Source organism: Aulostomus chinensis, chromosome 4 (genome assembly GCF_037954235.1).
Source record: "Aulostomus chinensis isolate RoL2024-O1b breed Wild chromosome 4, RoL_Achi_v1.0, whole genome shotgun sequence".
Taxonomy (NCBI): Eukaryota; Metazoa; Chordata; class Actinopteri; order Syngnathiformes; family Aulostomidae; genus Aulostomus; species Aulostomus chinensis.
This window is the reverse complement of record NC_141323.1, coordinates 9,085,957-9,099,323: the sequence shown is the minus strand read 5'-3', so window position 1 is coordinate 9,099,323 and position 13,367 is coordinate 9,085,957. Positions and strand designations below refer to the sequence as shown.

The window sequence follows — 13,367 nt, the reverse complement described above, 5'->3', positions numbered from 1 at the left end:
GCAGCGAGTCAGCAAAGAGGAATGTAGAGGCGGAAAGAGGAACCCCCCCAAAAAACAGTCACTCTCACACACACACACACACACACACACACACACACACACACACACAGAGCATGAGTTGGCTGGAACGTGATCTTCATTGATCAGTCAGTAACTCTGCTGCTGGTGTAGCTTCATTACTGGAGGATCAGCTGACACTTCAACACTCAGAGTCATGTGACTGGTTTGAACACCCTCCATATAATTTCCCTGTGTGTGTGTGTGTGTGTGTGTGTGTGTGTGTGTCATCTTCAGTGTGACTCCGGACAACAAGGATTTTGTTTAGTTCCTGCCCCCCTCCCCCCGTCATGTGGCATGGGGGGGCATGAATGGCGTCTGTGTGGGGGAGTCGAGGGGAAGATGGTGGTTTAGAAACTGTGTGAGGATGTTGACCCTCCAGCTGTTGACTGAAATACCTCCAAACAAGTGTGACAACAGCTGACACACACACACACACACACACACACACACACACACACACAGGTCACACACACACACACACAGGTCACACACAGGTCTCACACACACACAGGTCTCACACACACACACACACACACAGGTCTCACACACACACATACACACATGCACACACACACACAGGTCTCACACACACACACACACACACACACAGGTCTCACACACACATACACACACATGCACACACACACACAGGTCTCACACACACACACAGGTCTCACACACAGACACACAGGTCTCACACACACACACACACACACACACAGGTCTCATACACACACACACACAAGTCTCACACACACACGCAGGTCTCACACACACACAGGTCTCACACACAGACACACAGGTCTCACACACACACACAGGTCTCACACACAGACACACAGGTCTCACACACACACACACACACACAGGTCTCACACACACGCAGGTCTCACACACACTCACACAGAGTTTCATTATTATTGCTTTTAAACTTCTAGGTTGTTTGACTGACAGTAGCGCTGATCACATGATCACATTCAACCTGCATAGCCACGCCGCGCTAATAGGGGAGGAGCACCCGTTCCAGGGCATCGGCCTGCAGGGGGCGCCGGTCTCATTACATCCTTTTCCTGCTCTGAGTTTATAAAGTCCTTCTTTCTGTCTGCTCCACCGCCATTGCTCCTGTGCAGCCTGGGGATCCTTGATGTGTTTGTTAGGTTGCCGTGGTGATGGTGGGTGTGAACAGAGACTTGTTGTCCTGCAGTCAGAGGACAAACACGCAAAACTCGCTGAGAGAGGAACTGGGATGGCGGCCCTCGACCCCCCATGCTTCACTGAGGTGGCCAGCACACTGAGGGAGGCTCCTCCCCCTCACCCGACCACGAAGAGAAATTCACTTCATGTCAGAAACAAACAGACGGCAGAGTGACCGTGTCGGTCAGGATGAGAGGGAGCCAATCAGCTGCCGCGAGTAGTTAACATGTCCACTTCCTGCTGCTTTATCTGCTTCCTGTTTCCTGGGAAACAACCAAAACTTTCCCTGCCTGACACCTCTGGGTTCGTAACCACTGGTTTCAAGGGCAAAGGTCACACTGACATCAGGCACTTGGTGTGTGTTTCTTTGTAAAGTGACCTCATTCCTCTGCCACGGCATGAGATGACATCATCACTGGTCTCCTCACGGCTGTCGATGGACGAAACCTTCATGTGAAAACTGAATAAGAGACCAAGAGCTTTTATTTTGGCAGGTACAAGCAACAGGAAACTCTCTCCAACTTTTTGATCACAGCAGTTGCATCAGGAGGAATGAGTTGGTAACCATGACAACCGTATGCCTGCTGCGCTGCCATGAACATGCCACGGGGTTCAAACTCATTTCATCCATAATGCTAGCAGGGGTTGTCACGGTAACACTGCATCTGTCAATGACATCATAAGTGTTGTCACGATAACACTGCAGCTGCTGATGACTTCATATGTGTTCTAGCCAACAAGCTCATTCATACGGTACCGTTCCAGCGTTCTCGTAAAGTTCCCCATGTAGCGTTTGACCCGACCTGCTGGCCCCGCCCATGACTCAGCACCACACAGCGTTAGTGCCTCATCGGACAATCAAGGTGGTATCAGTAAAACGGTGCTGGTCGTCAAGTGGCGATGGACCCGCGACCCAGCGCCATCCCTCATCAGTGAGTGGTTGACGTGTCCCCTTCTGTCCTCTAGACTCTAAGGCCATCGTGGACGGGAACCTGAAGCTGATCCTGGGTCTGATCTGGACGCTGATCCTCCATTATTCCATCTCCATGCCCATGTGGGAGGACGAGGATGATGTGGACGCCAAGAAACTGACACCCAAACAGCGTCTGCTGGGCTGGATCCAGAACAAGGTGCCACAGCTGCCCATCACCAACTTCCACCGTGACTGGAGGGACGGCAAGGCGCTGGGGGCACTGGTGGACAACTGCGCTCCAGGTAGAAGCCCCGCCCACTGATCAATAATCAGCAAGTGTTTGCAGTTTTGTGTCCAGAACGCGACCTGAAAGAAGTCCAGCAACGTGATTCGTTCAAGGACTGGTAGACAGTCGAGTGTCTGATGTTCCCTCTTCATTTGAAATGTCTCACACAAATTTGTCCTCTTGTCTTTGCTGGACTTGTCTTCATGACGAGTAAATAACGTAGCGGCGTGTCGCGCTCCCTTCAGGTCTCTGTCCAGACTGGGAAATGTGGGATCCCAGTCAGCCGGTGGAGAATGCCAGAGAGGCAATGCAGCAGGCGGACGACTGGCTCGGTGTTCCACAGGTGACCTTTGATTGGACCCCCCGTCCTGCGCCGGGTCCAGAGGACCAACTGTCCTGCTGTTTGTTTGCATTCTGAAAACTATTTTTACCTTAAAATAGATTTTTATCATCTGAGGTCAAAACTTGTGTTTGAATCTTATTTTGTAGTTTTTATATGTTTGGGGTCAGTAACTCCTGATGGGCCACGTCAGGAAATGTTCCGGTTTCTCATTAAGAAATTTGCTTCTGATTTTTTATCAAAAGAAAAACTTTGTCAGACTAAAACCAAACATTCAGTCACGTCTCATTATTGGTTGTAATTGTCGGCGTTTGGAAAGGTGATCGCCCCGGAGGAGATCGTTGACCCCAACGTGGATGAGCACTCCGTCATGACCTACCTGTCTCAGTTCCCCAAAGCCAAGCTGAAGCCTGGTGCCCCCTTGAGGGCCAAGACGCTGCATCCCAAGAGGGCCAAAGCCTTCGGACCAGGTACGAGGAAGCACCGCAGCACCAGACTTCATTCAGGAAATGCTTGATTTTTTTGAAGTTTGACATTTGAACACAACGATTATCAGAGGACAATCGGATGTGTGTTCACACAGACCTGAAGGATTTGTTGAAAATGTTTGTACGAGAGTTTATCTAATTCTTATTCTTATACTCCTAACGTTAACGCTTCAATTCAGACGACCACTCGGAGGCGCTGGTGGCCATGACCCTCCCATTACTGCTCTCAGGCTTCATGTGTTTTTGTAGTTTCTAAAGTTGGCCAGAGTATGTTTGTAATGTCCACTGACTCTCTGACATCATAACAATACTGGTCTCTGGTGGAACTCTCAGGTATCGAGCCTCAAGGGAACATGGTTCTGAAGCCAGCAGAGTTTCTGGTGGAGACGGTGGAGGCCGGGCTTGGAGAGGTTCTGGTGTATGTGGAGGATCTGGAGGGACACACAGAGGAGGTGAGAGACATTTGCACTCACTGAAACCAGATTCTAAATAACAAACAACTGAAACTGGTTCTCTTTGTCCATCAGGCTCGAGTAATCCCCAACAATGACAAGAACCGGACCTACTCGGTGGTCTACCTGCCCAAAGTGGAGGGACTTCATAAAGTAAGCAGTGTCACCTTGCTCGCAGCTTCATTTTTGAGGAAAAACACAAACAAGAAGTTTAGGTTAGTTCCTAAAACTGTTTGGTTTAAAGGGAGGTAAGATCAAAGCCTTTGATGACTCACAAACATGTAAAAAAAAAAAGTTTCTCCCAGATTTGTGCTGCCAGCATGTAAGACTGTTTGTAGGGGCTGAGAGAACCCTTCATCAGCGTCGACCAGCGTCATCCCTCCACGTCCTAGCTAGCGGGTCAACACGGCTGCACAGATGTGAAAGATTGTTTCCTTTTCGCTCAGGCAACAGTCACCCGGCGGCTGGTTCAAGTCTCTGTGTATGTCACATATGGTCTATTCAGTGCTGAATAGACCATATGTGAACTAATCAGGCCCCAAGTTTGAAGCTAAGGTTAGCAGCTAGCTCAGTTAAACTAGCATGTTTTCTTCATTGTTATTGTGGTCCTTAAGATAGTAACATTTGTTGTCTAGTTCAGCTACTGTCTGACCTCATGAGGAAGCCGTTCTTCTATGTTAGCAGAATGCTAATGACCTGCTATGACCCGGCGGTGTGACATCGGCTGTAAACAGAGACTTCATTCTTTAATTTCTGAATTTCTCTAACCCTGCAGGAACGTTTTGCACAGAAAAGCACATTTTTCTGCCTATTTTTTAAAAAGGACTTTTGTATGGACGGTATGTGTCCACTGTATTGGAGATTCACCGTCTCCTCCGTCCACTTCAGTCCAGACTGCTTTGATTTCTAACAAGCAAAAAACAAAACCAGCACCCGTCGGAAACAGGACGTGTGTTCTGGTCTGTTCCAGGTGAAGGTGCTGTTCGCTGGTCAGGATATTGACAGAAGTCCCTTCATGGTGAACGTCTCCAAGGCCATGGGTGACCCGAACAGAGTTCAGGCCCGTGGGCTGGGACTGCAGCCCACAGGGAATGTGGCCAACAAGCCCACATACTTTGATATCTACACTGCAGGTAACCATCGATGACTCGACGTGGGTCTTGTTCCGGTCGGATTCTGACTCAGGTCTAGTTGGATTCCTACAATTGTGTGTCACATTCTTGCGGGTTCACCAGGAGCAGGCCTTGGAGATGTGGGTGTGATCATTGTGGATGCAAACGGACGCAGGGATACAGTGGAGATCGTCCTGGAAAACAAAGGTGACAGTATTTTCCGTTGCACCTACGTTCCCGTGCTGGAGGGGCTGCACACCATCTATGTGACCTTCGCCGGGCAGCAGATTCCCAGAGGCCCTTTTGCCGTCCACATCTCAGAGGGTAGGTTCCACGCTGTCATGGCTTCTGTCTGGTTGACTTTTGTGTCAGAATGTCACTGCCTGATGTTCTCGTTTCCTTCTCTATACTGACATGACTGTTTGACCTTTAACCTTGTAACCACCACCATCTTCTCCTCAGCATCTATTTCTAACCAGAGGATTTAGTTCCCATCAATCCCTGTGGGGCAGCAAGGGTCAAATACTACTGGCACACTTCTGGCCACATGACGGGTTGCTCTGCTGGTTTGGTGGGTGTGGCCTGACTGGCGGGATTTGTGAAATCCTCAGACATTGATGACTTCAGACTCCTCACCTTTACAACCTTTAGGGACCTTTACTACCTTTTAATATGCTTAGGACCCTTAGGAATTTTTGGACTTACCCTTCCACTACGTTGCTGTGTGACCTTTCTTGAGACTTGACTCACCACTTGGGTTCACCCAGGCTATGACCAGGATGTTGACAGAATAGAACTGAGACGCCCCCAATATTGAACTCAAGTCAAAAGATAGATGGGGTCGTAGACAGGGTGGCGACTTGGGACTTGACCCTGAACACTGAACCTTCTTGTCTGTCCTTAACTGGGAGTTGACCTTGAAGCTGTGACCCCCAGTGGTCTGCTTGTCCAGCTGGTCTGGCACTTGGGCATTCTGCCAGCCTGGTGGTCTTCTGGTCACATAGTCTGGCAGTTTGGCAGTCCCATGTTCTGGTGGTTTGCTGGCCTGATATTCCCCTGGCCATGCTGCCTGGCAGGCCAATGGTCTGGTGGTCTGGCTGTCCGATGGGTTGCTGGTATGGAGGTCTGGTGGTCTCTGTCCTCTGTGCACATTTGTGTGATGATTACTGTTCCCTCCTCCAGCACTGCAGCTCGTTCCTCCTTCTGGGTCTCCGGTGCAGACCATACCTCAGTCCATACATACCCCTCCCTCAGACAAGATGAGGAGAGCCCCGCCCCCAACGCCACCCAAACCCAGACGACCAAGTTAGTAGAGGCGGGGTTGAGGGTGTGTCTGGAGGCTGCCTGTGCTCATCTGCTCCCTTCCGTCTCGACTTCAAACCTTCACCCCCTCTGAACCCCTGAGGGGCTTTGTGGCTTCGCAGCATGCGCTGGCGCCTGCTCTGTCTTCTTCTACACCCCTGAACCGTGTGATTGTGGGTGTGCTGAGCCCTCGCTGGATGGTGGTCGATACGCTAATGAGGTGGTGAATTAGCATCGAATTTCTGTTTGTCATAGCAACTTTGGCGCTCTGATGACGTCCACTCAGGTGCCATGGTGGTAACACTCACGCTACGCAGGTTTTTACGTCCTTCGCTCTGGTTAGATCGTCCAGTTCGAGCTAATATTGGTTTACAGGAGTTGAACTTGAATCATCTCCAAACGAATCATGTACTTGAACGGACGCAAGCTCAAAAATTACTTAAACGTTGTTATTTGGTCACAAATGGTGAAGCTCTGTGTTTTTATAAGTTCTCCCAAACATTTCTCTTGGACAAAATGTGTTTGACACATGAATCGTCTGCGCAACATCCAGACACCCATCGACGTCTGAGCCGAGTCTCAGTAAAGCTGATATTTTATATGTAACTTGAGAAACATGATCAATCCGTGGAAACGGAAACTATCCAGGTCATCCAGGGAGGGTGTGTGTGTGTGTGTGTGTGTGTGTGTGTGTGTGTGTGTGTGTGTGTGTGTGTGTGTGTGTGTGTGTGTGTGGTAGTTTGGATGTCACGTTTTAACTCCTCAAACCTGAATATTTATTCAGTTTGGTGTTTGGACCATAGTCACTTCCTGTCACATGTTCTCAGACTGGGGGTCATTTTTCATGTTCCTATAAGTTCATGGGTCACGTGACTGTTGCTGTTAGCTGACACCATTACGATAATCAATCACTTGATCAGAGATCCCACTGGAAGATTAAACATCACATGACGCATTTAAGGACCATTGTTGAGTTGAATGTCGGCCTCACTATTCAGAGGAACAGTTGTCAGATAATAGAATAAACATGAACGCTTCACACTGATCGGTGAAGAAGACGTGACGTCCTGTAATGTGATGAGTGAATGTGTCTTCATCATCTTCATCACCTGCTTGCTTCTCTTCCTCCTCAGCATCACCCTCGTCTTCCTCTTCAAATCTGCATTATCTCTGTTCAGACAAAATGGTTTTATTTTGAAAAGCCTCTGAACATCTTTCCTGTGTTCCTTCTGCTGACGACCTGCAGCCGTGAACCCTTTTGCTTCGCTGGTCAGCTGACTAACAGTGATGTATTGATTGTCTCCTGATGAGGTCACGTGTTGTCTCTGCTGTCATGTACATGCTAAGGCAGCATAGCGCCCCCCCCAGGTTACTCAGTGTCTCACATGTGCTCATGTACAACATGTCCTCTTGTCTTGGAATCAAGTTCTGCAATCAGGACAAATAAGAACATAAAAGTTCCGTTTCGGTCCCGGTGAACGTGATGAGTCAGGAGGTCCAAGTCAGACACCATTTTAATGAATTCATGTGGCGAAAGGTACGAGCGTGTTTCATCACCATCTGACCAGCGTCTCATTGGCTCACACAGCGTGCAACCCCAACGCCTGTCGAGCGTCGGGCCGCGGCCTCCAGCCAAAGGGCCTGCGGGTGAAGGAAGTGGCGGATTTTAAGGTTTACACCAAAGGAGGTGGGAGCGGCGAACTGAAAGTCACGGTGAAAGGACCAAGTGAGCGTCTGACACTTTTCATTCATTGCACACAGACGCAACATCACATGACTGTGATGACGATGATGATGCTGATGATGACAATGTTGTGACTCAGAGGGTCTGGAGGAGCCAGTCAAGGTCCTGGAGATGGAGAACGGCGTGTATGAGTGCAACTATTACCCCGTTGTGACAGGATGTTACATCATCACCATCACCTGGGGAGGTCACGGCATCCCACGCAGGTGACCTGTAAACCCACCCTCATGTTCAGTTTGTTGGAACAGATAACTTACTTGTGTGTGTGTGTGTCTGTGTCTGTATGTGTGTGCGTGTGTTTTCAGCCCGTTTGAGGTCCAGGTGAGTGAGGAGGCCGGGCCTCAGAAGGTGAGGGCTTGGGGTCCGGGTCTTGAGACCGGTATGGTTGGGAAGAGCGCTGACTTTGTCGTGGAGGCCATTGGAACTGAGGTGGGAACACTTGGTACGTTGCACACACGCACAACTACTGGTGGTGGGGGGGTGGAGCTTGAAGACGCTCACCGTCTCAGGAGAAGGTGATCAGTTCATCACATGATCTTCAGCGCTTCATTTTAGTGAGATTGTCTAACCTTGTCTCTTCCACACCTTTGACAGGTTTCTCCATTGAGGGACCGTCACAAGCGAAGATCGAATGTGACGATAAAGGTGACGGATCATGTGACGTGCGGTACTGGCCTACTGAACCGGGCGACTACGCTGTTCACGTCATATGTGATGACGAGGACATCAAGGACAGCCCCTACATGGCGCACATCCTCCCCGCTGCTACTGATGTCTTCCCAGAGAAGGTCAGAGAGGAGCCTGACTGAACTAATGAACTGTGAATCGTATCGTTAAACAAGACCTGTTGAATATCCTCAGGTGAGGTGTTACGGACCTGGTCTGGAGCCAGTCGGCTGCATCGTCAACAAACCTGCAGATTTCACCATTGATACCCGCAGAGCCGGCCGAGGGGAGCTGAGGCTCTACGCACAAGTGAGAACCATTTGGCGTTGGTTTGCAATGCTTGCGTGACTTGATGCTGAGCTGTGGCACCTGTGTTTGTTGTTGCAGGACGCTGAAGGCTTCCCCATCGACATCCAGATCACCGACAACGGAGACAGCACCTACTTGTGTGTTTACATTCCCGCCAAACCCATCAAACACACCATCATCATCACCTGGGGTGACGTCAACGTGCCCCACAGCCCCTTCAGGGTAACAATCACATGCTGTGCTGTTTATGCCGCGGCCGCCATCACCACACAATATTTATCTTGAAATCTGTCTGGGTGTTTTTAAGAATCTACATGTCAGAGGACACATTTGAAATGGAGATTTAAAACACATTTTCTTTGTGTTTTGGTCAAATGTGGTTATGAAAACAGAGAGAGGAAGAGGACCCAGTGAAGATCCCTGAGGAACGCAGGGAACCAGGACTTTTTGGAAACATTTCTTTACGTGATTTTTTTTAGTTACCTTGACAATCCAGAGATTAAGACACCTTTGTTAGACTGGAGGATCGCTAGCTTCTGGTCGTTAACGTCAGTTATTATTACCACTGTCAGGATTGTTATTCCTGAGTTCTGAGGTTTTTTTGGTACCTTTCTCCAACTCTTCTGTAATCAGGTTTCTAATTTAAAAATTTGACTACAGTTTTTCTACAAAAATTGATGGGTTGAGAAGATAAATGTATATTTCCATATCTGCATATTTCCACATAAATAGAAGTTAGCATTGTGCTAAAGCAAAAAGAAGAAGCAGAGTAAAGATCACAAGATAATGAGACAGTTAAATGGTGCATTTTTTCTCAAATATCTTAACAGTCAAACTTCTGACAGGAAAGTTAAAGTGGACCGGTTTCATGATGTGTGGCTCAGGTGACGATCGGCGAGGGCAGCCATCCAGAGAACGTGAAGGTCTACGGCCCAGGGGTGGAGAAGACGGGACTGAAGTCCAACGAGCCCACCTACTTCACAGTGGACTGCAGCGAGGCGGGCCAGGGTGAGATGGTCTGCCTGATGATCTCGCCTTGGTTACATCATGATTATACTCTGGTTATAAAAGGAGTGATGTCATCTCCAGGTGACGTCAGCATTGGGATCAAGTGCGCTCCAGGTGTGGTCGGACCCTCAGAGGCTGACATCGACTTCGACATCATTAAGAATGACAATGACACATTCACAGTAAAGTACACTCCCCCGGGGCCGGGTCAGTACACCATCATGGTGCTGTTCGCTGATCAGGTGAGATGACAGGAAGTCTGGTTCCGCAGTATTAGCAGTATTAGTATTTATAGCAGTATTTTTAGTACAGTACTGGCGTCACCATCAGGAGAATGAGAGAACGTTTGCTGCGATTTGGTGCTGTACAAATAAAACAAAAATCAACAAACCACTCACTTTTAATGTTGAAACAGGAAATTCCCATAAGCCCCTTCAGAATAAAAGTGGATCCTTCCCATGATGCTGCTAAAGTTCGAGCAGAAGGACCTGGACTCAGCAAGAGTGGTGAGCTGCCTTCTGCTTCCCCATCATAGGGGGAAGGGGTACGCTTGTAACGAACCTCGATTTATGTGGAAGTCCTTGTTGCTGACATATTTGATTTGTTCTGAAGGCGTTGAAGTGGGAAAACCCACTCACTTCAACATTTATACAAAGGGAGCGGGCAAAGCCAAACCTGAGATCCGCTTCACTGGGGGAGCAAAAGGCGAAGCCGTCCGGGACTTTGAGATCATCGACAACCACGACTACTCCTACACTGTCCGCTACACTGCCATCCAACAAGTGAGACCCACCTTCTGATTCCTGATGTCAGCTGTCAAACTACAAGTGTTAATGCTGGTTTGTGTCTTGCAGGGAAATATGTCCATAACTGTCCTCCACGGAGGAGATGCCATCCCCAAGAGTCCTTTTAACGTCCTGGTGGCTCCACCTCTGGACCTCAACAAGGTCCAGGTTCAGGGTTTGAACAACAGTGAGTATCTCTGCACTGACATACTCTGTTGTAACCAGAAACTAATTTATATTTATATGAACATGGACAGGTAGGGATGTCATAGTTCTGAAGCAGAATAAGTGATATAGGGACCATAGGCCCGCACTCGACTGGGGTCACAGCCCTCCGTCACCGACACCCTGAATGGACTCTTGGGCACTGCCACCTCATCATACAACACTTCAATGAGGTGTAAACCTGCAAGGAGACACAGGCTTGTTACATTGCGAGACAAATTCGTTGGTCCTTTAATCGTGACGTTTCGGTTTGTGTGTGTGCCAATCAAAGAGGTGGATGTCGGTAAGGATCAGGAGTTCAGCATCAGCACGTGCAGCGCTGGAGGTCAAGGCAAACTGGATGTTAAGATCACATCTCCATCTCGTCGCCCAATCCCCTGCAAGCTAGAGTCAGGCTCAGCCAATGAGCTGCACTTAGTGAAGTACATCCCCCCAGAGGAGGGACCCTACAGAGTGGACATCAGCTATGATGGAAACCCCATCCTAGGAAGTCCTTTCACTGTGGAGGGCATCATGCCACCTGACCCTTCCAAGGTGAGTTCGTTGGAGGGGCGTGTCAGTATTTGATTGGCAACAGCTGGAGGGGCAAACTAGTGTTCAGTTGATATCAGTCAATATCCTGTTCACCCTGCAGGTACGAGCCTATGGTCCAGGTCTTCAGGGTGGAGTGGTGGGCAAACCTGCCCCCTTTGCCATTGACACAAAGGGAGCTGGGACTGGTGGTTTGGGCCTAACGGTGGAGGGGCCTTGCGAGGCTAAAATTGAATGCCAGGACAATGGCGACGGGTCCTGCTCTGTGTCCTACCTGCCCACCGAGCCAGGCGAATATGCTATCAACATCCTTTTTGCTGATCAGCACATTCCTGGGTCTCCCTTCAAGGCCATAGTCCAGTCCATGTTTGATCCCAGCAAGGTGACAGCCAGTGGCCCCGGCCTGGAGCGAGGCAAGGTCAATGAGGCTGGATCATTCACGGTGGACTGCTCTAAAGCTGGAGAAGCCGAGCTCACCATCGAGATCATCTCCGACTCCGGATCCAAAGCCGAAGTTCATGTCCAAAACAACAGAGATGGGACGTACTCCATCACCTACATCCCACAGTTCCATGGCATGTACACCATCACCATCAAATATGGAGGCCACGCTGTACCCAAGTTCCCTGCTCGCCTACAGGTGGATCCAGCCATCGATACCAGCGGGGTCAAAGTCTACGGACCAGGAGTGGAGCCCAGAGGTGAGAACGTAGAAGTCTTTGTCGGACCAGGACTGCTGCCCAGAGATGAAGTTAAATTTGTGTCTTCATGTAGAAGTTGTACGCACAGAAGTGTAGCTTTGTGTTTGTTCTAAAGTCTTTAGGTTCAGGTTTAGAAACATATCAGGTGTTGGAATTAGACTGGTCGTAGATGCGGTTTAAGTTTGGGAATCTTTTATATTTTCCTTCATAATAACACAAGTCTCCTCCTGAATTTCAAGCTCTTACTGCTTCTTGATTTCTGCAGGCATCCTCAGAGAAGTCACCACGCATTTCACCGTGGACGCTCAAACCCTCTACACCGCCGGCGGCAGCCACATCAAAGCCTGTATCTCTAACCCCTCGGGTGCCAATACGGATGCCTTCATCACCGACAAGGGTGACGGCACGTACCGAGTGGAATATACACCCTTTGAGGATGGTGAGGCTGCAGTCGTGATGTCTTCACCGTATTTATCATTAAATGTCCTGCAGCATTGATCAGGACAACAGCAGGTATTTGTCCAACAGGAGAAATTCTCAATCTGCTGGAAAATCCTTAAAATCACAGCAACTCCAGTCGTGCATTTATTGGGATAAACTTAAACAACCAGTTAGCGTTCACAGCCAAAATGAGTGTGTTATATAAGCGGGCCTCAAGTGGAGCAGTGATCTCTAATAATTTCTGTCCTGAAAGTTTTAAAGGCTAACGGTAGCATGTTATTGGCCTGAGCCCTAACTATAGTAAGTAAACTGCATTATAAAACACGCTGACATGAACATGTTAAATGAAATGTTAGAATAATGACGTGATAGTTCGGCTCCTGCAGCCGATTGACCTCAATTTCTGATGTTTTGTTCGCTCCAGCAGGCCAGCATGATCAGGGCAACATGCCAATGTTGATTGTGAGAACAAGCAAATATGAATTAGTTGCTGTTATGGGTGAAATATAAAGTTCATGAAGAGGTGTGGCCTTCCATGGCTCCAGGAGAACAGAGAGGCAGCGCGAGCATGTTGGCAGCTATTATTAGCTGCTCAGCAGATGGTTTTCCACTGATAGTAACGTGTGACATGTCCACTGAATTGTGGGACAGAAATACTCTGTTGGCCTGGTACTTTAATGAAAGTAAATTCTCTATCTTTTGTCCCACAAGAACACACACTCACAGGCTGGAAGGGTGCAGGTTCAAATCCCTGAAGGGACTTTAGCATGCATGCTAGCATGATTAGCTGTGCTCTTACAGGGCCTAGTT

The 13,367-nt window shown here is 48.8% G+C and overlaps 1 protein-coding gene across 6 annotated transcripts in view; it reads left to right on the top strand.

Annotated features, from left to right (window-relative positions):
* LOC147262574 (filamin-C-like) overlaps window positions 1-13,367 on the top strand; it is a 31,078-nt gene that overhangs the window by 2,468 nt on the left and 15,243 nt on the right. For 4 of the 6 annotated variants that reach the window (XM_086201563.1, XM_086201561.1, XM_086201560.1 and 1 more), the window contains exons 2-23: window positions 2,221-2,469; window positions 2,699-2,796; window positions 3,113-3,263; window positions 3,615-3,733; window positions 3,809-3,886; window positions 4,704-4,866; window positions 4,969-5,169; window positions 6,028-6,150; window positions 7,736-7,873; window positions 7,971-8,097; window positions 8,197-8,333; window positions 8,486-8,679; window positions 8,753-8,866; window positions 8,945-9,088; window positions 9,751-9,874; window positions 9,956-10,116; window positions 10,290-10,380; window positions 10,487-10,656; window positions 10,729-10,846; window positions 11,156-11,418; window positions 11,519-12,116; window positions 12,382-12,555. In XM_086201563.1, the coding sequence (XP_086057689.1) occupies window positions 2,221-2,469; window positions 2,699-2,796; window positions 3,113-3,263; window positions 3,615-3,733; window positions 3,809-3,886; window positions 4,704-4,866; window positions 4,969-5,169; window positions 6,028-6,150; window positions 7,736-7,873; window positions 7,971-8,097; window positions 8,197-8,333; window positions 8,486-8,679; window positions 8,753-8,866; window positions 8,945-9,088; window positions 9,751-9,874; window positions 9,956-10,116; window positions 10,290-10,380; window positions 10,487-10,656; window positions 10,729-10,846; window positions 11,156-11,418; window positions 11,519-12,116; window positions 12,382-12,555 (3,735 nt within the window). The remainder of the gene's footprint in view (window positions 1-2,220; window positions 2,470-2,698; window positions 2,797-3,112; window positions 3,264-3,614; window positions 3,734-3,808; window positions 3,887-4,703; window positions 4,867-4,968; window positions 5,170-6,027; window positions 6,151-7,735; window positions 7,874-7,970; window positions 8,098-8,196; window positions 8,334-8,485; window positions 8,680-8,752; window positions 8,867-8,944; window positions 9,089-9,750; window positions 9,875-9,955; window positions 10,117-10,289; window positions 10,381-10,486; window positions 10,657-10,728; window positions 10,847-11,155; window positions 11,419-11,518; window positions 12,117-12,381; window positions 12,556-13,367) is intronic. The other 2 variants (XM_086201564.1, XM_086201562.1) reach the window with 1 other exon arrangement.